Raw genomic sequence first — 26,538 nt, 5'->3', positions numbered from 1 at the left:
GTGCACGTACGTAGAGCTTATGAACGTTCGTCGGTCTCATCAAAATGTAATATTAAACTTGGACAGGAAAAAAAAACTTCCTTTTTTCTCCCTAAATATAAGCATTGATGGTTGAGAATACCACTTCCTACCTCCTACACTATTTTCCTTTATCTCAAGAAAAGAATGTAGATCCGTGCTGTCCAATGCAGTAGCTGCTTGCCACCTGGACCTATTTCAATTTAAATTAATTTTAAAGCGTAAATTTAAAATGCAACTTCTCAGTCCCACTTGCTCCATCCCAAGTGCTCAGCAACCACCTACGCCTAGTGGCCACCATATCGAACTGCAGATTAGAACATTCCACAGAAAGTTCTACTGGACCCTGCCAGTCTGGAGGAATCCCCATTCCAGGCAGGGCTGGAATAATGGTATCCATTACCTGGAATAATGGTATCGAAAGGCAACATGGCCACAGAGGATTCATAAAACTCAGAGCCAACGTGCCTCGCCCTTTTACAAATGGCTAAGACCCTTGGTGCCACAGAGGGAGATACAGGCAGTCCTCCTGCAAAAGACGGGAGCTCTGCCTGGGATGTGGGTGTTTATGCACATGGGTGGGATGACACAGGAAGAAGACTATGGAAATACTGTCGGCGAAGGAAGCAGCCTGGCGTCCAGGAGCTGAACGGAATGTACTCAGAGGCAGGGTTGAAAGGTGACACGACCTGGTCCCTTGAAGAATTTAGTCAATACACGACCTCGATTTCCTGAGCCAGCTTTTTGAGATAATCCGTGGCCTCAGAGAGTCACGGCCCCGAAAGGGTGGGGAGCAGGGGTGAGGTGGGGAAATCCGAGCAGGAAGTCATGAGATCGACATTACTCCTCCCAGTTTAGAAACACCAGCCACAGCCGTCGTGTGTGCTGTGCAGGATGGGCACGGCCCACGGGTGCGCGACAGGGGGTGTGAGTCAGGACTTGATCTCCCCGCGCAGCTCACCGGCCCGTGTGTGCCCCCTTGACTTACTCCACCCATTCTCACAAAAGCACCATATAGCTAGCAGCAGCCCAGACTTTTTAAAAACTCCTTTAAGGTCTCGGTCACGTCTTCTATAAAACGAATGTGATGGGGTGCAGGGCTGTCTACGTCCGAAACGCTGAAACCTATGAATATGTCACCTTATATGGCAAAAGGGACTTTGCAGGTGTAATGAATTTCTTTTTTATCTTAGAGAGAGTGTGCACGAGAGAGAGAGAATCCCAAGCAGCCTCCACTCTCGGCAAGGAGCCCAATGCGGGCCCGATCCCATGACGCCGGGATCATGACCCGAGCCAAAATAGAGAGTCGGACACTCAATCGAGTGACCCATCCAGGCAACTCTTTGCAGATGTAATTAAATTAAGGGAGAGACTCGAGATGGAGGGATTATCCTGGCTTGCAGGTGGGCTGAATATGACAAAGGTCCTTACAAGAGGGAGGCAGGAGGTCAGAGAAAAGAGAAAATGCTCTCCATTGCCCCTTAAGGGGGCTGAGGCGGGGGGAGCGGAGAAGACGCCCCGAGCCCAGGAATTCGGGCAGACTGCAGCTGCTGGGAAAGCCCGTGGACCCATCTGTTTGGGACTTCTGATCTGCAAAACTATACGGTGATACGTTTGTGTTGGTGATGTTTTAAGCCACTAAATTTGTGATGATTTGTTACAGCACCAATAGAAAACCAAAATAAATAAGGATGTTGAAAAATGTGTAAAATCATATTCAGCATAAAAAATGAATCCCTCAGTTTTGAATCCTGCCCCCAAAAGCACATCACATACGAATTACCTTTCACCGGAGAAGAAACATACGGATAATATGATCGCTTTTGTTTTCAGGCCTCTTTGCTCACCACATCTGTATTTGTCTATCATTGTTCCGCTCTCTTTTTTTTAATTCTAAGAGCAAATAGATTTAACGGGGAGAGAAGTAACGAGGTGCGTTGTTCGATGTTAATGAAGATCAGAGAAGGGAAAGCCAGCGTCCACAGTGCAGCGAACAAAGGCAGAAAGGCTTCAGAGTTGGAGACGCGGAGCTGGGGTCCCCTCCAGGAGGCACCCTCAGGACCACTGCTGTCCGAGAGGGTCATAGCCCACGGCTGCAGCCGGGGCTCGGTGAGCACGCTACCAAGCACCCTATTCTCTGGTGCCCTCCGGCCCAGGACATTAGGTCCCTCCAGTAGAGACACTGCCAGCCCCAGCTGCTGATGGCACAAAGTCCCACATGTTCACACCTCCCATATCTCCCGCCAAGGACTGGTTCTTTTTATTTTTGTTTTTTTCGAGTTTCAAGCAAGACTTTATGGGGGCTTATGCTCCAGCCAAAGGGAGACATCACAAAGAAAAGTGTCCTCAGGCTGACTCCCTTAGGAGAGGGCAGGAAGAGTATTTTACTTTATTCTATTTTATTTTATTTTACTTTACTTTATTTTACTTTATTTTATTTCATTTTATTTTATTTCACTTTACTTTATTTTACTTTATTTTATTTCATTTTATTTTACTTTATTTTACTTTATTTTATTTTATTTTATTTTACTTTTTTGTTTCATTTTATTTATTTTATTTTACTTTATTTTATTTTACTTTATTTTATTTCATTTTATTTTACTTTATTTTATTTCATTTTATTTTACTTTATTTTACTTTATTTTATTTTATTTCATTTCATTTTATTTTATTTTACTTTATTTTATTTTACTTTATTTTATTTCATTTTATTTTACTTTATTTTACTTTATTTTATTTTATTTCATTTCATTTTATTTTATTTTACTTTATTTTATTTTACTGTATTGTATTGTATTGTATTGTATTTCCAGTGTAATTAACATACAGTGTAACCTTAGTTTCAGGTGTGCAGCATAGTGACTGAACACTTCCATACCTCACCTGCCGCTCATCACAAGTGCGACCCTGCACCCCCACCCCTATTTCACCCACCCCTCACCCCATCCCCTCTGGTAACCATCAGTTTGCTCCCAGTAGTTAAGAGTCTGTTTCTTGGTTTGTTCTTTCTTTTTTTTTTTTCCTTTGCTCGTTTATTTTGTTTCTCAAATTCCGCACGTGAGTGAAATCATATGGTATCTGTCTATCTCAGAGTGACTTACTTCACTTAGCATTATGCTCTCCAGCTCCAGGCATGCTGTGCAAATGGCCAGATTTCATTCTTTTTTATGACTGAGTAATATTCTATTGTGTACATATACACCACATCTCCCTTGTCCATTCATCAGTCCAGGGACACTTGGGCTCCTTGCATAGTTTGGCTGCTGTAAATACAAGGACTGGTTCTTATCCAAAGGAATCTGCCCCGGACCCGTGCTTGCCTCTGTCCCCGCAGAGTGTCCCTTCTCCAGATTCCTGACCACGGGTGTCCCCTCCACTCAGAGCTTCGCAATCCCTGCAGGGACTCTCAACTCCCACACACGTGCAGCAAAGCAAGGGTAGCCCAGAGTCCTGGAAAAGGGAAGGGCTGCCATCTCACTCAGTGTGACCGTCTACACCAGCCCCCCCCCCTTGGAAGAGTGAGCACTTGGGCTCAGGAACACCAAAAGGGGCTGCACCCTCAGATGGCCGCTGGGCGTAGTTTAGTTCTGATTACTCGGTTACATAGAAGTCTTCCTCTCTCCTTTGGAGAACACAAAAGCCTTTTGTGTTCAGGGGCATGGAAGGAAAAAAGAAGGCAGAAATAAGAAATTTAATTACCTATTATATGTATAGTGGACAATATTGGAAACTAGAGATTTGCTTCGCCGCGGCTCCCCGCAGCTGTGGGTGCCCGCAGCTCCACTCACCCTCTCCCCAGCCCGCACCCGGCTTTGCACGATCAGGACCAGGACACAAGGGCGGCTCTGCCCCCCTCACTCTTCCCGCTGGTGTTCTCTACGGAAGGATGCTGGTGGCTGAGGCCCGGGACCCAAACGTCTCCGGCAGCTTGACTCCGGACATCAGCTAGTGTGTGAGTCACCTTCCAAATTGCCTCTTCAGGCTGTGTCTCGGGGGCCAAGGTGGCAGGGTCATTCCCGAGCTGAGAAATTGACAAGATTTATTTATGAGGGATCTCGGGCATTATTGGAGCTCCAAATCTCTACAGTCATGATTGAAAACCTGGGGAAAATTCATCACATCCACCATTTTAAGAAAATCATCCAAATATAAAAACAAACACTTTTTTTTTTTTTTACACCGCAACTTTATTTAGAGAAGTAAACAATTAGGCTACTCATTCTGCCTGAGGACTCAAGCCAGAAAGCTCTCATTTGCTTTGTCTTCCTAACAGGTAGGAAGTTACCTGCAGGGAACCACCCTACCGCACTTCTCAGTGGATGTCCAGCGACCCTCTCATTGGCGCCCCACAGCTGGCCTTAGCCCCCCTCCAAACCAGGGGTCATAAAGTTGCTGGGCAACCACTGTAACATAGAAGCGTCAGCTCCCACACTTAACACGCTCTCGACCCCTGCCTTCGGGTAGCGTTCATCTGCATGGAACTCAGCCACGGCGGTTCAACCAAGCACAGGCTTATCCATCTGGCTCCACAAGCCTGGAGGAGGGAGTTCAGCACTGGGTCGTGGCTCCACAATGCCATCAGGGAAGTCTTCCTGCGCCACCGTCCCCACGATGACCTCGGACCTGCCCTTGCAGGCAGGAAGAGTCAGGAAATGACGCAGCGGCACAGACTTGAACTGGGTATCAATCGGCCAAAACTGGGCCACGCGGCCCTCCGAACTCCGAGGGGGGGTTCGAAGTTGACTATTTTCACTTCCAGTCACTATAGAAAAGTAAGGCAAGAACATGAGATTGGAACGGGCATCGAGTGAGCCAAGGCCCGCCCCTCTAAGGACCTTGGCCTGCGCTTCAAGCCCCCACCGACCCGTGCAATCCTCTAGCTTTGTATTTCCTGCCACCGCGACCTTGAGCCTCAGCAGCCCAGCCTCTTCCAGTTCTCAAAACGGGCCGATGTCTCTCTTACCCCAGATGTTTGCACGCGTTCATTCTGACTCACATCCCCCTTTGACCAGCTACCTCTGGTCCGTTTTTCCATTCTCCCTTATGTGAAGCACTCTCTAAGCGTGATTTCTTCACCTCCCGGACCCTCCCAAATGCATCCGCTGTGTTGCCGTTGGCCGTTGACTCGCGCATGCCGTCCACTAACGCAGTGTCACTGTCGTCTTCTCAAGTCCTGGTCCAGAGTCGGCCACAGAGCTGGGGGTGGATCGCTGTTTGCTGAATAAACAAGGCAGCGATACCCCCCTCTAAGGCTGTAATTTGCTCTCCCCATCGCCCGGTATGTTGGAATTATCTTATTCCAAGCAAGCAGCATCGAGCTGCCTTGTGTCGAGGGAAGGTGGGTAACAGCAAGCAAGCCAGGCTGCTGGAGATAATCTCCTATCGAATATGTGTTCTTCAAACCCTGAGCTCCTGCTGAGATCGTGCAGGAAGGTGAGGGAGACAGACACAGGGAGGCAATGGGGGAGAAATGACAAGAACACCCCCAGCTGGGAGAGGAAGAGAAGCAGGTCCGGTGGGCATGAGGGTACCAGCCCTGTGGGGAGGGAGCAGAGTCTCTCACAGGATGGCTGCAAAATGTACCTCGAGATTCTTAGAACTCCCAGCCTCGACCAAGACACCTGGGGTCTACCTGGCAGACGCATCAGAGTTGCAGGTTTTAAGGGCCCCGGGAGGGCTTGAACGGTGGGCATCTCAGCAGTACCCGGCAGGCTTCCCTGACATTTGAGTGTTCGTGTCACGCTCCTGGACCCTTCCATGACCTGGGGTCATCAGAATAGGGACCCCCAATAGTAACTGAGTTAGAATGCTCAGCAACGTTCCGTATGGGACAGAAGCCAGAGGCTCATGTGACTTGATTTAAAGCAAATAGAGATGTGACATTTCCTGCCCACCTGAGTTTATTGAATAAGATTTATATTCACTGCATAAACGGATGGCTTAGTGAATTACAGTGCATCCATGTGACGGATGAAGTAATAAGCAGTCATTCAAACCAACAGTGGCATGCCCAGGGAGAAACAGGCTCACAGTGACAGGGTCCTATAAATGGTGCTTATTACCTGGTTTTACTCTCTCTGGACACCATTATTTTAAACTAAAACCCTGGATCCTTTCGGTCAATCTCTCTCCATACAAGGACACATGAAAGACCTTTATCAAAAAACCTCTAGAAAAACACCAAAGGGATCCACTGAGGATCCACATTCGGTAATAATAACAATATGTTTCTTGTTTCTATGCGATCGTCATTACTTGGCCTTTCAGGTTAGACCACGTGTAACGATTTCCCTCTTCTGTTACACCCCACTGAAGGAAGGGAGAATCCTTAACCCCTGTAAGATAAACAGTGTCTGTTCTCATCATGTCTAGATGCTCTTTTCGGTGTCCCCTGATATTCCCAAATCCCAAAATGTTTTGGGATTCGATGACATGATTATCAAGTCTCGGTATGTGTTCATGTACCTGCTCAAAGCAAAGCCTTGGAGTATCAGTCTCTATTGACTTTTCCGTAACATCTGACTTTTCCCGAGCCTCACCCACCTAGGAAAGAGCATCGAATCACATCCGCTGGAAGCTTTCATGGCCCGTCCCCTGAAGCCAGCGTTAGACTCACTCACTTCTGAGGCTCCCTAGTGGTGTTCATGTGAGTTTAGTCCCCTCCCGGACTTTCACTTTCCTGCACTTTTCTGAAGCTCACAAGATCCCTCTCCCTTTCGTTGCCCTCTGTGAGAAGCCACATCTTCACCCCGGGGATGCTCACCCTGAGGGTTTCTGAAGCCGCCCTCACCAGGTGCCGGGGTGCATGCCCTCTGTTCAGTCTTCAAGGCAGCAGAGTTTTGCCATCTCTCCCCATGAAGTAGGGGGCATTGGATGTCTCCCCAGATACATGAAGTATCCAGTCTGCATTCCTTGCCCTCCCTATATGGCTGAGCGTTCGCCCTCAGTGTCCATCCAGAATCTAACCACCCTTGAGTACCTCCCTGACCTCACTCCATCCATACTCTTCCGCCGCTCCTTGTTTCAAAGGAAAGAATAAATCACTGTGAGTTCATCACTCACTAATCTGTTACTATTTATGTATCTCATCGGAATATAGTTGCTCGAGTGTGTTTTCCTCACCTGTGAGCTGTAAGGGCTGAGGCATTCACTCGTTCATTCATTCATTCCTTCATTCATTCACGCATCCTCTCCATAAATATCTTATTTCACTATGTGCCAGGCACTCTAATCAGCCCTCTATCTCAGGAGACATTGAGTGACTCGTTTTTGCCCGAGCAAAGGGGAAGAAGGGGTTAATGAAGAAATAAATAATCGCCGACACTTCCAAAAGCCAGTCTTCCATCCTTGGTCGCTTCTCCCTAAGGCTTCTGCTACGATACCTCAGGGTGATCTGCCGGTCTCCCATGCTGCTCATCTCTTCGAAGCCCTTAGGGTAAGAAACTGTGAAAGAATCCATTTATGAGAAGGATGGCTGGATTTGGTAGCTCGCGCTCTGGCTCCCTGAAATTTGCATTCCTCAGAGGTTCTCTGCCGTCAGTGCATCATGGCCTTGGAGGATCCTCTCTTCCCCTTGTGACCCAACCCCAGAACGGACGTAAATCCTTCCCTCAGTTCTCCACAACTCCACTAAGCCCATACTGTTGTTATGTTCAGGAACACATTACTAAATTCTCAAAAATAACCAAAAACAACCCACAGTGGCCCCTCCATCTGGTTCCTGGATATGCCTCTTCTGGGAGCCACAGGGTGTGGTTTATCCTCCTCAGACGCCCTCAGCCCCCTTCTCTGCCAGCTCAGGGGGATGCCCTGAGGCAGGAGCTGAGGACGACACATTTCTCTCTTCCGCGTCTACACGGCGAGCAGGGCCCTAACATGGGAACGAGATTCGTCTCGTTCCACCTTCACCTCCTATGACTTAAGATGGGGCTCTTCTCATGATGAATGACACTGAAGTATCCAGATCTTTGGTGGGAGAGTCAAGATTCTACTTTTGGGTGGAACTTGCTTACGGGCCCAACCTGAGGACCAGAGATCAGCCCACAGCAAGGGTGATGGGGACACTGTCAGCCTCTGCCTCTCTCGTCCCTCGATCTCTGCTCTCCACCAAAAACCTCGCTTCCCGTTATAGGCTTCACCCCTTGACTGTCAACTTGCCTCAAACCCTGACTTCAGAACACCAACCCAGAGCTCGTGGCTTATACACACACACACACACACACACACACACACACACACCCCTTAAAATAGGTAAGAGTGAACACGTATCCTGCAGGAGACCACGGGTTGCCCTGTGAAGCAAACCTGTCGCAAACATGAAGTGTCTTACACTTTTGTGTTTCATCCAAAATTGAGTGTTTACTTGGCATTCCGATTTCCACCATATTGATTTTTCTTTCATATTCCATTTAGGTGTGAAATTACTCAAAATCTCATTAAATAACCCAGCCATGCCCCACCCGTCCCACTGCCCTGCAAGTGAAGAGGCCAATATACTAAACTGTCCCATTTTTTTTTAAGTTTATTTATTTTGGGGAGAGAGACAGAGAGAGAGCAGGGGAGGGGCAGAGAGAGAGGGAGACAGAATCTGAAGCAGGCTCCAGGCTCTGAGCTGTCAGCACAGAGTCTGACGTGGGGCTCGAACTCATCAACCGCAAGATCCTGACGCGAGCCAAAGTCAGACGCTTAACCACTTAACGGAGTGAGTCACCCAGGCGCCCCTTACTCAACGTGTCGCTCTTAAGACCGGAGCCGAATTGAGCTGAACTGACACCTGATGAACCAGATTCAGCAAGCCTGGGATTGCTCTGGTCTGTCTTGATCCGTATCTCAAGAGTCCAGGCTCACTCCTTTGGGTACAAATGACATCGGCTTCCGGTGGTGGTGGTTTGCGTTTGATGGGCAGAGAGGCGGCTGGTTTGCTTTGACGCTTTATTGGTACATCCGAGTGATCGCCGAGGTGAGATGCCAGGATACCGCACTGCCGATGTTTGCAACTTGTACTTGGTGGACCTTTTAATCAGCGTATTTTCTTCCTGAGAAATTCAGTAGCTTTTGTCATTCGCCGTTTGTGAGATAAAACACCGGCTGATTCACCGAGCCAGTTTATTTTACTGTTTGGGGAAAAGACTTGCCAAAGAAATTTGGTTTCAACAAAGAGGGAGGGGGATGATGTTTCTTCATTTTACCACGAGAGTTATCATTTCTGTCACATCCAGACGAATAAAGAATTTCAAATGGCTCAGTCTCCATAATCAACTGTCTCTAATTCTCAAATTTCAGTATGCTTGTTTTATGCCCTATAAACTTTAATAGTTCTGCCTTCCGTTATTTATCGAGAGTATTTGGGCTCTTACAAATTGCCAAGGAAGTCAAACTTGTGGGCCCTTTCTCAATGATTCAGATAAGACTTTAACCAACTGACTTCATCCAGATCTGTATCCTTTCTGAAGCATCTTTGTTTTCTCTGGAGCTAAATAAGAAATCAGTCTTGATTTTGTAAACTCTGACCAACACCTTCGATGAATTCAGTATGACTATATAGGGCAGGGGGATAGGGGTGGGGTTGAGAAGCAATGTTTAAAACCTTTTCCCTGCTCATAATATATTTCCCTTAGAAAATAACTTCTAAAAACTGAAAACTGGGCACCTGGGTGGCTCAGTCAGTTAAGCATCCGACTCTTGGTTTTGGCTCAGGTCATGATCTCAGTGTTCATGAGTTCAAGCCCCAGGTCAGGCTCTGTGCTGACAGCACAGAGCCTGCTTAGGATTCTCTCTCTCCCTCTCTCTCTCTGCCGCTCCCCCCTCAAATAAATAAATAGATTTTTTTTAACTGAAAACTTAGCTAAATTTTTTTTTAATTTTTTAATGTTTATTTATTTTTCAACGTTTATTTATTTTTGGGACAGAGAGAGACATAGCATGAACGGGGGAGGGGCAGAGAGAGAGGGAGACACAGACTCGGAAACAGGCTCCAGGCTCTGAGCTATCAGCCCAGAGCCCGACGCGGGGCTGGAACTCACGGACTGCGAGATCGTGACCTGGCTGAAGTCGGACGCTCAACCGACTGCGCCACCCAGGCGCCCGCTGTTTATTTATTTTTGAGAGAGACAGAGCATGAGCAGGGGAGGAGCAGAGAGGGAGGGAGACACAGAATCCGAAGCAGGTTCCAGGCTCTGAGCTGTCAGCACAGAGCCCGACGTGGGGCTCAAACTCATGAACTACAAGATCATGACCTGAGCCGAAGTCGGGCACTTAACCGACTGAGCCACCCAGGCGCCCCTAAATGTTCTTAATTTAATTATTTGGGGTAGAATTTCTCCCTTCCAAAAATTTCCCAAGGACGATTGTGCAAAAAATATAGCCAAACCTAAATTACATAAGTTCCTTTTAGTTAAATGATTTTGAAAGCAAAACTATAAAAACTATTTCAGGTTTTTGTCAGAAATCGTTACATTTGGGGAGATGAATATGCTTTCTAAGATTTAGAAGGGAGCCCCTGAAAGTTGAGAATGCAGCTACTTCTGTGATGCAGAAGTGAACGTTTTACGTTGAGTCACATTTAAACATAAGAAAACCTATATTTGGAGAGTTTTCCGAACATATCCTCGGCCTTTGATAATTTGACCGCTGCTATTTGCTGCCGATTCATTCATCGTGACAAGGGGTGGTTTTGTCGTCTTCTCTGTTCAGATCCTGAGCGACAATGTCATGGGCGCCACACCCTCGCTGACAGCCGCTTGTCTGAACCCTCCTGATGATCATCCTTGTTTGCGGCGATTTCCAGCTCACCTCGCAACCTGTCGTTACTAAACAACCGATCCACGTTCTCACGGCAAAATCCAATTTTTAAATGTTCCTAATTTAAAGAGGGAAATGAATAGCGACAGTGAAATAGGAAAACTGAGCGATGCAGTTTTGTCTTATCGGAAGCAGGGAAACTAAACACAGCTATGGGTACATATTTGACCGAGTGAAACGCTGGCTGGAATTTGAAGCAAACTGGAAACTGTGAGGGTGAAAGGGAAAAATAACAGAGCCAAAGGGGAAGAGCTGTCCCAACACTGAGGCGGTGGTAATCGTGTTGGCAATATGTGAGCGTATCAGATCAACACCGTGTACAACTTAATGTTGCATCACAATAAACTCCATCACAATAAAGCTGGGGCGGTGGGGGTGGGGGGTGGGGTGGTGAATCTGTCCAAGAAGCTAGCCATTCCAGAATCTGTGGGGGTTCTGCTCCTCTGTACCACTCCCTCCCACACGCACAGCCCGAGAAAGCTGAGAACCTGGGATCAGTGGTTGGTCCAGCCGTGGTTGCTCCTGGCCCAGCCTGAACTGGTCTGGGCCATTTCCTGGATCACTTGAACTTTCCAGAACAAAGGCCTGAGGTGTGCGACTGGAAGTTGCTAGCGGCATGTTTCCAGCCCTAGGGAAGAGCCAGGTGCGAGGGGATAGAGGGTGCAGAAAGAGACAGAGGGCGGCATGGGTGAGAGAAAGCCCTAGCAACAGTCCAGCCAGGGGCCAGCGACCCCCAAGGCCCGGCCATGCCTCCTTCTTTTGACAATTCACTTCCGTGACAGGTAGATTCCTGATCTGGCTTACGATGATTTGAGCTAGGTTCCCTCCCTTGCAACAAAAGAGTTCTGCCTAGTATTCTTTGTATCTATGCAGTTCGGCAAACATTTGGGGAGCACATGATCTAGGGCACTGGGCTTTGCCTTGCGAGAGAGATACCCTCACTTACCGGTTCATCTCATCAGACAGCGAGCTCTCTGCCCTCAAAGCACTGATGACCTGGCAAGTAACCCTACAGTGCTTACGTTTGAGCGGGTTTTCGAGATGTGTGGTTTTCCGGATGAGTGAGGCAGGGACAGGCATTCAAGTATAAGACATACTCCAAGCGAAGGCAGGGTCAGGGGGCCATGTGATACATTTGGGACTAGCAAATGGCTCCGTTTGGGTCGCAGTGTGCTTACAATGTAAGGAGGAAGAGGAAAGAAAAAAGCAATGAAGGGACACAGGGTCCTAACAGGCACTGAAGGACACACTAAGTGACTTGGGATCAGGGACCTCCAAAAGGAGCGACCGCAACCCAGGGAGGGGCGAGGCGATGCGTTCGGGCAAGAGCAGCTACATAATTCGGAGGAGCCAGAGCAACATGAAAACAAACGCGGGGCCCCTGGTCCAGATATCTGAGAGCCCCGAGACCGTGAGAGCAAAACATGAAACCAAGTCAGAGGGCAGACAGACTCACCTCGGCCGGGAGAGGCAGAGGGAGGATGAGGTTCTAGCCCTTCCACACTCGGAGATCATGAGAGAAGGTAGAAGAGATTGCATTTTTCCAATTCGCCGAACCAGAAACCATCAGAGTCTTCAAAGGTGACCAATCAATTAGGATCTCTCTTTCTCAGAGAGGAGGGGACAGGAAAGGAGATGAAGGGACTTGAAGCATTTCCACATTGCGCTCCTTGAATGGTTTCTACTGACCCACTGGGCTGCACAGGATCCGGGGTAAATTAAATCCCGCCGCTTTCCCAGAGGCAGACAAAGCACTTTAGGGATGTCCTGCCCGCCACCTCGTTTCGGCCACTCAGGGCATCAGTCTGGAAACAACAAGGCTGCCATTGGGCTCCCAAGAGCCACCTTCGTGGTGTCCCTGGCAGAAGCTCGCGAAACGGGTCGGAATCCAGCACTGACTCAAAGGCTACGTGATCCAGGGATTTCATCCTCTCTTCCTTGTCTTTTAAAAATGCGTAACGTTCATTCCACTTTTTTAAAAAGCCGGATCGAACTTAAATGGACGCTACTAAGGGAAAGAAGCCAATCTGAAAGGGCTGCACACCGCATGATTCCATCAGATGACATTCAGAAAAAGGCAAACTACGGAGACACAGTAGAAAAGATCAGTGGTGGCCGCGGCTGAGGGTCAGAGGGAGAGAGGGATGAGCAGGCAAAGCACAGAGGATTTTTCCGGCGGTGAAACTCCTCTGTATGATACTATAATGATGGATATGTCGTTATACATTTATCCAAAGGCACAGAATGTGCAAGAGTGAGCTCTTATATAAACTATAGATTTGGGGTGATAATGATGTGTCCGTGGAGATCCATCATTTATAACAAATGTACCGCTCGGGGGAGCGATCATGAAAGGGGAGGTGCTGTATATGCAGGGGGCGGGGGACACACGGAAATGCTTTGCACTTTCCCTCAATTTTGCTGTGCCCCTCAAATTGCTCTAAAAATTGGAGTTTATTAATTTTTAAGAAGCAAGATGTATTTATTATAGAAAATCCCAGGGGCGCCTGGGTGGCTCAGTCGGTTGAGCGTCCGACTTCGGCTCAGGTCATGATCTCCCAGTTCACAGGTTCGAGCCCCACTTCGGGCTCTGTGCTGATGGCTCAGAGCCTGGAGCCTGCTTCGGATTCTGTGTCTCCCTCTCTCCCTGTCCATCCCCTGCTCATACTCTGTCTCTCTCTCTCTCAAAAAAATAAGTAATAAACATTTTTAAAAAAATTTTTTAGGATGTGAGGGCAATCTGGCTGCAACATCTTTCACCCTATTGATCCCCAGGGTTGATTCGGCTGTTCTGGCTGGCTAGGCGGGTGTCGCCTTCCTCCCTCACCGCTCCATGTGCGTCCCTCCTGAAGCTGCGCGCTCGGTCGAAGAGGACGACCTTTCCCGATAGAGGAGGACCGTTCTTTGGTCAAGGGTATACGAGTAGCTGCGTTCCCCTGCTAGAACCTCCAAACAAGCTCTCAAGGTCCATTTGTAGGAGAACGTAGGGTAGTCAAGCTTCCAAGACTCCAGAAAAAAAAAAAATTAGTGAGAAATGTGGGAATTGATGTCTATTCTTTTTAGTTAAGATGCAACAGGGGCGCCTGGGTGGCGCAGTCGGTTAAGCGTCCGACTTCAGCCAGGTCACGATGTCGCGGTCCGGGAGTTCGAGCCCCGCATCGGGCTCTGGGCTGACGGCTCAGAGCCTGGAGCCTGTTTCTGATTCTGTGTCTCCCTCTCTCTCTGCCCCTCCCCCGTTCATGCTCTGTCTCTCTCTGTCCCAAAAATAAATAAACGTTGAAAAAATTTTTAAAAAAAAAGATGCAATATAAGCATATGCCCATATCAAAACATTGGAAGACCCAACAAAGTCAGCTTCGCACATGATCCCCGTGCTGGAGCCTGGGGATCAGTCCATTCACTCTCCATCCATGTTCTCTGTTGGAATGATGAGATGCTACGTGCCACCTTCCCCAGGCTCCCTTGTGGCTTTGATTCTAGACTTGCATCAGGTTCTGCCCATTCAGTGAATTTACATGAAAATTGGAAGGTGGAACTGAGGTGGAGGCCCTGCTCTTTCCCTTTTTAAGATAGTTTTTGCTGGATAACAAAGTCCTGGAGGTAAGAGATCTCGTGGGGGGGGGGGGTGTTCCAATGCCCCTTTCTGCAGGACTCTGGGAGGTAACTGGTGAAAAAGAAGCTGCCATTGTCTTCTGATTTTAACTCCGTGACCCTGAGATGGTAACTATGGGATTGTAACGGTTTGGGTGGGATTTTTTTTGTTTGGTTGGTTGGTTTTTGTTTGTTTTCCAATTGTGTTGATATAATTGACATACAACTTTCTGGTAGTTTAAGGTATACGACGTAACGATTTGATATACGTATATGCTGAGAAACAATTCCACCAAAAAGTTTAGTTAACATTTATCAACTCACATCGTTACAATTTTTGTTCTTAGGATCAGGACTTTTTTTTTTTTAATTTTTTTTTTCAACGTTTATTTATTTTTGGGACAGAGAGAGACAGAGCATGAACGGGGGAAGGGCAGAGAGAGAGGGAGACACAGAATCGGAAACAGGCTCCAGGCTCCGAGCCATCCGCCCAGAGCCTGACGCGGGGCTCGAACTCACGGACCGCGAGATCGTGACCTGGCTGAAGTCGGACGCTTAACCGACTGCGCCACCCAGGCGCCCCAGGATCAGGACTTTTAAGATCTACTCTCTTACCGATTTTCAAAAAGGTAATAGAGTATTCTTTTTGTAATTTATTTTTTATTTTTTTTTTAATTTACATCCAAATAGTTAGCATCTAGTGCAACAATGATTTTAGGAGTAGCTTCCTTAGCGCCCCTTACCCATTTAGCCCATCCCGCCCTCCCACACCCCCTCCAGTAACCCTCTGTTTGTTCTCCATATTTAAGAGTCTCCTATGTTTTGTCCCCCTCCCTGTTTTTGTATTCTTTTTGCTTCCCTTCCCTTATGTTCATCTGTTCTGTGTCTTAAAGTCCTCACATGAGTGAAGTCATATGATATTTGATAATACAGGATTCTTAACTGTAGTCACCATGCTGTACGTGACGTGACTATAGCTTAAGTACCTTGTCACTGAAAGTTCATATCCTTTGCCCGCTTTCCCCCATTTGCCCCAACTTCTTGCCTCTGACAGTCACAAACCTGTTCCCTGTTTCTACGGGTTTTGACTTTTTAGTTCCACATGGAAGTGAGATCAATCAAGGTCTATGTTTCTCCAATTTATTTCCCTTAATTAATGCCCTCAAGCTCCACCCATGCTGTTGCAAATGGCAACATTTCCTTCCTTCTTTTTTTTTATGTCTGAGTAATATCCCATTGTGTACGTATACCACATTTTCTGTATCCATTCATCCATCGATGGACACTTAGGTTGTTTCTATGTCTTGTTGAGTATACTTACCACATGAGGCAGTAAACATGGGGGTGCAAACAGCTCTCCAAGATAGTGATTTCATTTCCTTTGGATATATGCCCAGAAGTGGGACTGCTAGATCACACGGCAGTTCTATGTTTTAATTTGTTGAGGGACCTCCATACTGGTTTCTAGAATAGCTACACTATTTGACAATCTCACCAACAGAGCACCGGGTGCCTCTTCTCCACATCCTGGCCAGCACTTATCTTTCTCATGGTAGCCACCCTAACAGGTGTAAGGGGGCATTGACTGTGTTCTTGAGCTTGGAATCCCAGCAGGGACCTCAGTGGAGACCCCCGTGCATCACATCTCGATTGTTCTAGGAATCATTCTGTTCCCGGAGGTTATCCGAGAGCCTACCTTTTCACTTCTTCCACTGACTTTGTGAACACTTGGTTTCCTGTTTTAAATCCTTCCCCACTTAGAGTATTTGGAATGGTTTCTCTTTTCCACATAGAACACAGATGAACACAATCCTATCAGTACAAAAATTTTATAATAAAGTAAGAGAATTCCCACTTCTTCCCATTTATTGTAACATGAAGTCTTTCCCAACATGTCTTGCCTTTACACACATCTACCTTTTATCTGTCTGTCAATCTATCTACCCACCTACCTACCTACTTATGCCCACAGACATAAACATAGTTTTGTGTCACAAAATGGAATTACACTGCAAAGCTGGTCTGCAACCTGCTTTTTTACCCTGAACAAACATGGTACACTGAGTGGTACATTAGTCTCGTTGTTTTTTAGTAGCTGCACAATACTCCACAGTTTGTAGCATAATCTATTCAATCATAGTCAACAATCCCTATTGATGAATGCATGTGTTTTCCCAAATGTTTACTATGAGTGCTCTGTAATGCATATCTTTTTATAGACCTCCTTACGAACTTTTTTAAAAAGAGAGAGCATGCGAGTGGGTGACAGGGGAAGAGGGAAAAAGAGAGAGAATCTCAAGCAGGCTCCACGCTCCATGCAGAGCCCAACAAGGGGCTCGATGCCACGACCCTGGGATCAAGACCTGAGCTGAAGTCAAGAGTCAGATGTTCAACCGACTGAGCCACCCAGGTCCCCCGCATACCTCCTTAAGAACTTTGATCTTACTGATGCAGGAGAGGTTTTTATGAGAATTACTGGGTCAGAGAATGTGAACACTTCAAAATTATAATAGATACTGTCAAATTAAATTCCAAAAAGCTTCTATAAATTTTTACACTCCCAGCACAAATGCCCTAAACTGCCTATTTCCCCATAACTTCGTGATAACTAGATATTAACAACTTTTTTTTGCCAACCTAGTAACATTAAAAAAGTAGTATACTATTGTCGTCTTTATTTTTTTTATTATTACTTTTAATGTTTATTTATTTTTGAGAGAAAGAGAGAGCGTGAGCAGGGGAGGGGCAGAGAGAGAGGGGAGACACAGAATCTGAAGCAGGAGCCAGGCTCCGAGCTGTCAGCACAGAGCCCGATGCGGGGCTCAAACCCACAGACCGTGAGATCGTGACCTGAGCCAAAGTCGGACGCTCAACAGACTGAGCCACCCAGGCGCCCCCTATTGTTGTCTTTAAATTGCATTTCATGGGTTGCAGGTATGGTGCAGTGTCCTTTCAGATCTTTCCTGGTCATCTCCAATTTCTGTGACTGTCCTGTCATATGTACCCACTGCCCACCTAATTTATTTTATCTATTTGTAAGCCATTTTAGTATATTAAAGATATTACCCCTTTCACACACACACACACACACACACACACACACACACACACACAGAAAAAGAGAGGAGAGAGAATATTCTCCTAGTTTGTCATTTGGTATTTCTTGTTGTTTACACTGACTTTGGTCGTCGTAGGGCTTTTCTGTAGCCATAGATTTCCTGCATTCCTCAGAAAAGTCTCCAGGACCTTGAGATTTTACACGTTTCCCTAAAATGTTCAACATTTTTTGGTGTTTTGTGGTTTCGTATGTAAAGACTTAGCCCTCCAGGTGTTTGTTTTTGTATATTGCACAAAATTAAGACTTCACTTTATTTTAGTTCAAATGGATAGACAGCCTTCCAACGTCAATTACTGCTGAGCTGCCTCTTCTGCACCGAAACGTATCGCTATTCTCCATACATTCCCAGATCGGTCTCAGGGTTCTTATCAGGGTTCCATTGGTCTATTGTCGATTCCTACCCAAATGCCATATTGATTCGAGTCTAGTGGCATTAGAGATCATAAGCTCTGCTCTCTATTAAAAAAAAAAACAAGTTCCCTTTGCTATTTTTTTTTCTTTTTCAAAAATTCCTTGCCATTTATTCTTCACACATTTCTTCTTCAAGGTCAATTTCAGATTTATTTCTTTTGATTAAAATAAGCTGGAAATTTTATTCAAATTAAATTAAATTCATATATTACTTTTGGAATGATTGACATCCTTGGAATGATCGAGATTTTATCATATGAAGCCTCCCCATCCAGGAATATGACATATCTTTCCAATGTATTCATGTCTTGTCCTTGAATAATGCTCCTCTTTCCTTCATATGGATCTTGTCACTCTACTATTAAGTTTCTTCCTCAAGAGATTGACAGTTCTGTAGAGTATGACGAACTGGTGTGGACTTGGGGCTCCTTCCTTTGAACCAAACTGGAGAAGCCACCAGAATGTGAGGAAGACCGCTGGATTCCAGGACAAAAAAAAAAAGGGAGAAGTGGTTGAGAAGATGAGGTGACTGATCACCCCAGTGTGAAAGAAAAGAAGAAGTTTCCAGCAAAAAGGAGCCAGGCCCCACAAGTGGGGGAGTGTCAGGAAGCAGTCATCCACGTAGGCCCCTTATTCTCGTCCCCATGTTGCCCTGGGAGGATGATTGCCCCTCTCTGTACCAGCACCAGCCTTAAGCAGCCGCCTCATACAGAGCGGGTGCCTCCCCTGAGAAGAGCTGGTAACAGGAAGTGGAGACAGGCCAATCACCAAGCTTTCCCTTCCACACCCTCTTCCCCTAGTCTCACTTCTGGAAAAAAGAAATACTTAGGCCGGGTGGGCAGGGCGGGGCAGCTCAAGGGCAGGGTCACCTGGTGGGTGGAATGAACAGAGAATGAGACCACCTTACAATTCTAGAAGCTCTCTACTCTAGGATATATCCCGTTCCCACTCTCAAACTCACCCACAGGAGAACAAGGGTCTTACCCTTCCATCAAATTGCAGATTACTTGGCAAGATGGCTGACCGTCCCAGAGGAACGTGAGCTTGCCCGGAAAAATGTTAGCGTAACAGGCACAAGACTGTTATCCTCACAAAGGGCCTGCTTGCAACATTGCACTTTCTCTTTGGCCAGAAGAAGGATGCAAGTTACTTAAAAAAAAACAACAACAAACCAAAAAAAACATGGAGCAAACTTCATACTGAACCACAAATTATAGAAAACATTCCCTTTGAGCTTTAGGGACAAGAAGTGGGTGCTGACAATTACCATCCTCATTCAGGTGAAGGTACTGTATGGTAGAAGGGAGCCCAAAATCATCTACGAGCCCGTACTGGTATGGGAATTTCCCCCCTTGGGAAATTTTATCGAGCTATCCACTTAAGATTCATGCATTTTTTTTTTTTATATACATAGGTTATCGTAGGGGAGGTGAAGTCATTTTCCCCCTACTCTTCTAGGTTCTTGGCTGAGACCCTGTGTAATAAAAGATTAACGGGGGGAAACAGAAACGTAATACTATGTGTGCTTCCTGTGTACGTGGGACACACCCAGGAAAACTGATGACCCAAGCCATCAACTTAAATACCTAGTCCAGCCAAAGACAAACGAAGGTGTTGGGGTGGGGCGTCATCAGGAAAAGCACAGAGAACAAGAGTGAGATTGTGAAGCAGATGTAAATCATCCTGCCCTTCTCCACTGATAAGAGATTCTAAAGACGGCGTCCCCTTCCTCCTCCTCCTGGTACAGAAGGGGGGACACCCTTACAAACGGCGATTTCCCATATAAATGCAAATGTCTCTTACAACAGGGTCACTTTGACTCAGTTTTCAGAGTGCCTCCTCTGTTTGTTGTTTCTTAAAAATAACCAACTCAAAATAGCCAATATGCCACAGAAGTGTATTCTGCGGCGGCGTATTCTGTCCTCCTTCATTATACCTTGAATGAAGGGGAGGGGCAGAGAGAGAGGGAGAGAGAATCCCAAGCAGGCTCCGTGCCGTCAGCACAGAGCCGGACGCAGGGCTTGAGCTCATGAAACCACAAGATCGTGACCTGAGCCGAGATCAAGAGTCAGATGCTTAACCGACCGAGCCACCCGGGCGCCCCTATTCTTAATAATTGTTTAATTCCCCTTTCCCTACCTGCTTTATCCCCAGAAGTGTCATTTGGAATCCAATGCAGACTCTGGCCGCCCGTCCCCTCTCTGAGAAGCAGGCTGTCACACACTTACAGCACAGCATTCCGTGAGCAAAATTGTGGCCTCCCAAGTTCACGCTCCAGGCATCCATTTCTCCCTCCTCAGTGGCATCCAAGCCATTGCTTCCCTGCGTCCGCCTTCTCTGGAATTAACGAATTCATCAAATATTTATTGAGGACATATTAGAAGCCACACCACCCTAGAAGCTGGGTAATGACGCAGCTGCTCTCGTAGAATTTGCGATCTAGGGGGAGAGGACGCAAGGAAACCCGCACCCCCAGTTTTGGTTTTTTTTTTTTTTTCCGAGAGTGGTATCTATAAGTCCTAATGGAGCAGGAAAGCGAGTGATGTGGAACCTGCCCCGTGAGGCTCTGGACAAAGCAAGTGCCAGCTCCTGGTGCACACACGTCGGGCGCATATACACCCGCTGTGAAGGAAGCCCCAGGTGACAAGACTGGATCTGATGTGAGTGTGGTTCTGTCGCTCCCGTTTCTGTGGTTTTCCAGCCGGTCCCGTGCATCCGAGCCCCGTGATGCCACACGGCTGGCATCAGGCACACGTTTGTTGGGGGGGGGTGGGGGAGGGGGGAGGAACAGGCAAAATGGCAGGAGGGAGACAGGTCAGAAAACACAGGGCCCTGAGGGCCAGGGGGAGGGTTCCAGTGTGTTCTAGGGGCTGCAGGAGGGGGCGGCTCTCGTTTACATCTGAAGGATCGTTCTCTGTGCTGAATGGCAAGAGGGAAACCTGTGTGGAGAAGCTTCTCGTTTGGGCCCAACCTTCCAGCAAAGAAAGGGTCTGTGACTTCGCAGTCAGCACCCTCGCTCTAGGGTCTCCCGAGTCCTCCGGTCCCAGCACCTCCCCAGCCACCTCCTGTCCTCAGGTTAGAGTTTCCTGGCCCAACGTGATGGGCTGTTTAGTGACAGAGATGCCTGTCTCGTCACCTCTGTGGCCGGGAAATTTGAGGTTGTGTGGCTCCCTGTGACATCTCCCTCCTCGTTGGTGGCCCCTCTGTCCTTTGAAGCCAGCCTGCCCTGAGCTGTGAGAGCAGCCACCAGCTGCCCACCAACCCTGTCCTTCTGTCCTGCGGCCCCACAGGACGGGTCACAGAACCCCTCTCCTTTCCCGTTTCCCAGTGGTTTCTGTCTAGCATGAAGCCTGTCTTCTTAAGTTGAGTGCCTCATCCCGACGTTTCTGATGTCCTCCTAAAAATCCGAGTGAGAGTTTGCTGCCAAATTCGGAAGTCTCTTTGCCTCTCACCATCTCTCTGTTCTGCTTTTGAACGTGTTTCCTGAAACCACAGCATCCCAAGGACAGTCCTTCCAAATGTGCCCCTTGTCCCTTAAGTTTGTAATCATGTCCATGATTTTGGTCTCCGTGGCAAGCTGACATGTCCCCCTCAGAGCCGGAGACCCCCTTCTTCGGCATCTGTCCGTTGCTGGATCCCTTCAACCTACGGGGTCTCTGACCCAGAGCCTGGATCTTTGAAATCCACCATCGTGATCCAATGAACAGTATTACCAGCAAATCAGAGATGATGGTCATGGAGCCCTAGCCATGTGCCAGGGAAGGAGGCCCTACATTATCCCCATTCGGAAGATGAGGAAATCCGCAGAATAAAACATCTTAAATAACTTGCCCAACAAGATATGGAACCAGGGCATGAGCTCATGTGGTCTCGTGAAACCCTGGATGAAAGGGGCGGGGGCTTTAAGAAACTGCAGTGGCCGCTATCAAGGTACAGATGAGACCTTCAATAGACCCTCCTTGACCCTGAACACAAGTAAAGCATCTTGAGAGGAACAGAACCTGGTTCTGCCCATCAGTGCTTGGTACCCACGATGCAAAGGCCAATGACCCAGGCACCAGGACTCTGTAGGTGTTGAGGTGAATCTGCCCCAGCCCCTGGGGAGCACTGCAATGTCCAGAGTTGAAACTCTTGGGCAAGTCTGAGCTGGCCCCAGGTGTAAGCCCTGTCCCCAGAGGCAGCGGATGCCCGGCTGCCTGTGAGAGATGGTGCCCTCTTCGGTTACGGCTCTACTGGGTCTGGAGCCCTGCCAGGCCCCCTTCCTGCTGCTATAGGTGCAGAAAGTACAGACCTCTCGACCACAAAGGTTCTCTCTTTGTGGCATTTACGGCTCTGAGGGGACAGGCTTATCTCCTCCCTGCACGCTCTAAAGGAACTGAAAGACAGAGATGGGACTTAAATACGAATCACGGCACCAGACCTGTGGCTGGCAGAGAACGCCCCTGGGACCTTCCTGAACCCCCCCCCCCCCCCCCAGATCTAAGCTTCCAGACGGAACAGAAACGAGAATCTCTATTTACTTCCCACCTGGTGGAGAAGGAAAGGTCCCAGAGCCCCAGACAGAGCGGTCACGTGCACAGGAAACTTGACCCCTGAGCTGTGGACCAGTGGATGTCAGGTTTGGGACAAGCCCGCACAAGCCGCTCCTCTTCCCGAAAGGAGGAGCCGGTCAGAGGGAAATGGAAGCTTCCCCAGCCTAGGACCCTCTCCAGAAGAACCGAGACCCGGTCTTGCAGGATCAAGCTGCTATGGTCACCCGTGTCCTCTCCAGCATTCCCGGTCATTCCACAGATAGGGAAACGACACAAATAAATGAAAACGCACACCTACGAGACGCCGGGATGCGTGGCAGAACCTGGTGGAGGCGACAGTCACTTGGAAGGGGAGCTGCAGGCTGTCACATGAAAAGGAGTCCCCAGGCGGCCTGCTGAAGCTGTCAGGGTCTCCCTGCGGCCAGCTGAGCAGGAGGGGCTCAAGAGCTCATCCCTCACGCTGGTTTTGAGCTGCCGGATGGTGGAAAAATACTACGATGTGAAAGACCAGGACGTAAGGCATGGAAAAGATTTATTCCGAAAAGATTAATGACAGGGAAACTCGGAAAGTTTTAGGCATCAAGCCCTCAAGCAAACTGAAGAAAACGGGGACCCGATGAAAGAATGAGAGTTGAGAGAACATACTAAACCCAAGAAGGGGTTCCAGACAAACTCAGCGAGCACGAGCACTGCGGGATCTTCAGTGGCATTAGAAGTCGCGGGGATCCCAATATGCCTTACAGCAAAAGAAATCACTGATGTGGAGGAAAGCCTTAAAAAAATAAAAGCTCCTGTTATAAGGACCAAGCACGTAGGTTCGGAGAAGTCTGGGCGATGATAAATGAGCAGGCAAAATAATGGAAATCTCACACGAGGAAAACTGGTGGTCCTGAGGAGAAAAGAGCAAATTAAACACAAACGACAACGAAACGTTTCTCTTTAGCTTTTTAAACCTTCAAATTCAAAGGATTAAATAATTAGAGAGAATTCTAAATTCCAGTGACCACATCCCGATGGATGGGGGGGCGGGGGTCAGAACACTGGAGAAATTCTCTTCCTGGGTTATGCAGAGAACTCATGAAAGCACAATACAATGGGGTGGGTTTGCCTTTAAAAGGAAATTAAGATGTTGGCAGGACCTCAGGTAAACATATGCCGTCTTCCGGGAGAAAAAAAACACAAAAGTTGGCTCACTTTCTCCTAGAGACACTTAAAATGCATGGCTCTCCATCTTGACCAAACACTGGACTCACTTGGACAACTTTAAAAACATCGACGGTCCCGCAAATCAGATGTTCTTTTCAGTTTATTTATTTATTTATTTATTTGAGAGAGGCACGGACAAGTGCGAGGCGGGGGAAGGGCAGAGAGAGAGAGAGAATCCCAAGCCGGCTTCACACTGTCAGCGCAGAGCTCGCCGTGGGGCTCCGACCCACAAAGCCATGAGATCATGACCTTTGCCGAAACCTCAAAGGACTGGGCCACCCAGGCGCCCCTCCCCCAGGTCAGGTGGTGTGGTCCCGAACAGCCCCTCTGCCCGGCGCTGTCCCTTGTGCTGATGAAAACAGAGTGGAGGAGGCAGAGGGAAACACGGCCCCCCCACGTGTGTAGGGGTCCCCCCTCAGAGCCGGATCGAAAGAGGGCCATGTGAGGTGTGACCCCACCCCCCACCCCCAGGAGGCAGCTCCAGGACTGACAGAAGGTCTCAGATCCACAGCTGGTTCTTGACGAACACTTCACCTTGTGCTTCATACTTCAGCTCCTGCCAGTTCAGGACGTTAGCGCTGAAGGCGCTGAAGGCCTTACCATTGTAGACGGAGTTTATTTCGACTGGTGACAGCACAAAGTCCCACATGTTCACCTCTCCAATGTCTCCCACTAAGGACTGTTTCGTATCAAAGTTCCCAGCAAAGGAATCCTGCTCCTGCCCCAGGATGATGCTTGCTCCTGCCCCCACAGTGTATCCCTTCTTCAGACTCGTCCTCACCATGGGCCTCCCATCCACCCAGAGCTCTACAATCCCCGAGCTGGACTCCCAGCTAGTGCAGAAGTGCACTGGTGCATAAGACTTCTCCGGAGTCTTGAAGTAGGCGTCCGAGCCACCCACAGATACGCTGTATACTCCACTCTTGTACTTGAAGAGGAGGATCTCATTGCTCTGTGTCTTGGTGGCGTAAGAGAAGAGGCTATATGGGCGGGTCAAGGCGGTATAGACTCGCAGGCATACGGTGAAAGCCTTCAATGGCTCCTGGACTTGAGCAAACAGGGTTACAAAGGACTTATCGGACTCTATGGGGAACACAAAGGCCTTTTTTTGCATGTCTGTGGGATAGAAAAGAGAGAGAGAAAATGGTGGCAGTTGAGTTACGTTAAAAAACAAAATTCAGAGGAGTAAATGTAAAGATCTAATTGGCCTTATTCCCTGATTCATGAATTGGGCAGCACCCCTTCCAGCAGAAAGAAAGGAGCTCTGAGAACTACAGGGTAGAAGGTTCAGGGAGAGAAAGTTTCTAGCAAGGGGTAGATTACTTCAAGCAGGGTCACCGTCCTATGGGGGGAGGAAGGGCTGCTCTCAGGCGAATTCACCTCGTTAGTGCTGACCAGCTTGCTAACCAGATTGACCAGTTAAAGGTTATATTCCAGGGGGAGGCTGACACTGAAATCAGGGTAGTCAGTCTCGATGTGGGTGGGGCTTAACACGAGTGATTCCATTAGGGCCTGTGGTCTCTCTTTTAACAGCTTGTTAGGCCAAGAAGCTGTATTCGGTCACTATGTGGATTTAGAAACCAGACTTCCCTCTTCCCCAGACCACCACCCCTTCCCCGCACTGGCCATTTTCCCCATGGCCTTACACAGTCTGGCCCGGAGACGAGAACTCAGCGACCATCCAGAGCCGCGCTTACCGCTTTGGAGAAAAGCTCCAGGGAGGCCGATGACGACCAGGAAACACAGTGACAACTTGTCCATGTCTCTGCCCCGCCGTCCCCGGGCCCGGAATCTGGATTCTCGTCGTGGAAAAAGTATTGGCAGCTGAGATCCCCGTCTCTGGTCTGCTCTGCTTGACCTTATATGAGCCACAATCACAGAGACTTCAGCCGATGGGTAAATGATTTTCCAAAATTGCCCTCTGGTGCCATGAATCAAAGCCCGAAGAGCAAATACACCAAGATAAATTGCAAAATGAGAGATCAATGTGGGTTATTTATTAGCGACTGTGTGGTGCCTGCTGGTTCTCCAACAATGCTGGGTGGCAGTGCTTGGTGAACTAAAACAGTCACATTCTGGAAATCCATTCCGGGGAAATCCATTCTAGAATATCGGGCGAGGTGGGGGGGGGAATGGCTTGGGGGGTGGAGGAGGCTTTATTCACAAAGACAACCACAACTTAGAAAATTGTGGGCATGTTTAAACAGATGGTGTAGATCCACATCCACTGAACAGAATGGACAGCCGTTTACAATGCCGGTTGTGAATTTTATGCTACAACACGTAAATATGCTTTATGATGCTGTAAGAGAAAACTTAACATGAATTTGTTTATACCCTTTTTAAAATTTTTTTAATGTTTACTAATTTTTGAGAGAGAGACAGAGACAGAGACAGAGTGCCAGCTGGGGAGGGGCAGAAAGAGAGGGAGACACACAATCCGAAGCAGGTTCCAGGCTCTGGGCGGTCAGCAAAGGGCCCGTCGCGGGACTCGAACTCACGAACCTCGAGATCGTGACCTGAGCTGAAGTCGGACGCTTAACCGACTGAGCCCCCCAGGTGCCCCCCACCCCCGGTAGTTTTATCATAGGATTTAGGTATCATTTGGCCCTCTGTCCTTTTAACTTCAGCCTTAATGCCTGATTCTACTTCTGAACAAACAGGATACAAGACCCCTTCTGTAAAGGAAAACCAGCGCTGATGACGTGGCTGTACTAACATCAGCTAGAAGTGGCCTCAGTGGGCAATTAATCTTACGCCCCATTTACTGTGAAAAAGAATTGCTTAGCACCAACTTACCCAAACTAAAATCACTCTTTTTGGAAGATGTCACCCAACATTTAATTGGATCATGTCTGA

The 26,538-nt window shown here is 47.9% G+C and overlaps 1 protein-coding gene across 2 annotated transcripts; it reads right to left on the bottom strand.

The window, feature by feature from the left end:
* Positions 1-1,314: 1,314 nt before the first annotated feature.
* CRP (C-reactive protein) lies at positions 1,315-25,535 on the bottom strand. 2 transcript variants are annotated; one of them, XR_005783854.1, is made up of 3 exons: positions 25,377-25,535; positions 23,941-24,795; positions 1,315-1,331 (listed from the first exon to the last, which is right to left on the bottom strand). XR_005783854.1 is itself a non-coding variant. In XM_040452476.1 (2 exons), exons 1-2 carry the CDS (start codon positions 25,438-25,440, stop codon positions 24,179-24,181), a joined length of 681 nt encoding a protein of 226 aa, XP_040308410.1. In that variant the 5' UTR covers positions 25,441-25,535; the 3' UTR covers positions 23,906-24,178. The 2 variants fall into 2 exon arrangements, 1 of the variants encoding a protein (XP_040308410.1); XM_040452476.1 differs by lacking the exon at positions 1,315-1,331 and having other exon boundaries at positions 23,906-24,795.
* Positions 25,536-26,538: the final 1,003 nt, after the last annotated feature.

The sequence above is a fragment of the Herpailurus yagouaroundi genome, unplaced genomic scaffold (genome assembly GCF_014898765.1).
Source record: "Herpailurus yagouaroundi ecotype Mexico unplaced genomic scaffold, PumYag 207, whole genome shotgun sequence".
NCBI classification, from domain to species: Eukaryota; Metazoa; Chordata; class Mammalia; order Carnivora; family Felidae; genus Herpailurus; species Herpailurus yagouaroundi.
This window is presented reverse-complemented; position numbering and strand designations above follow the sequence as displayed.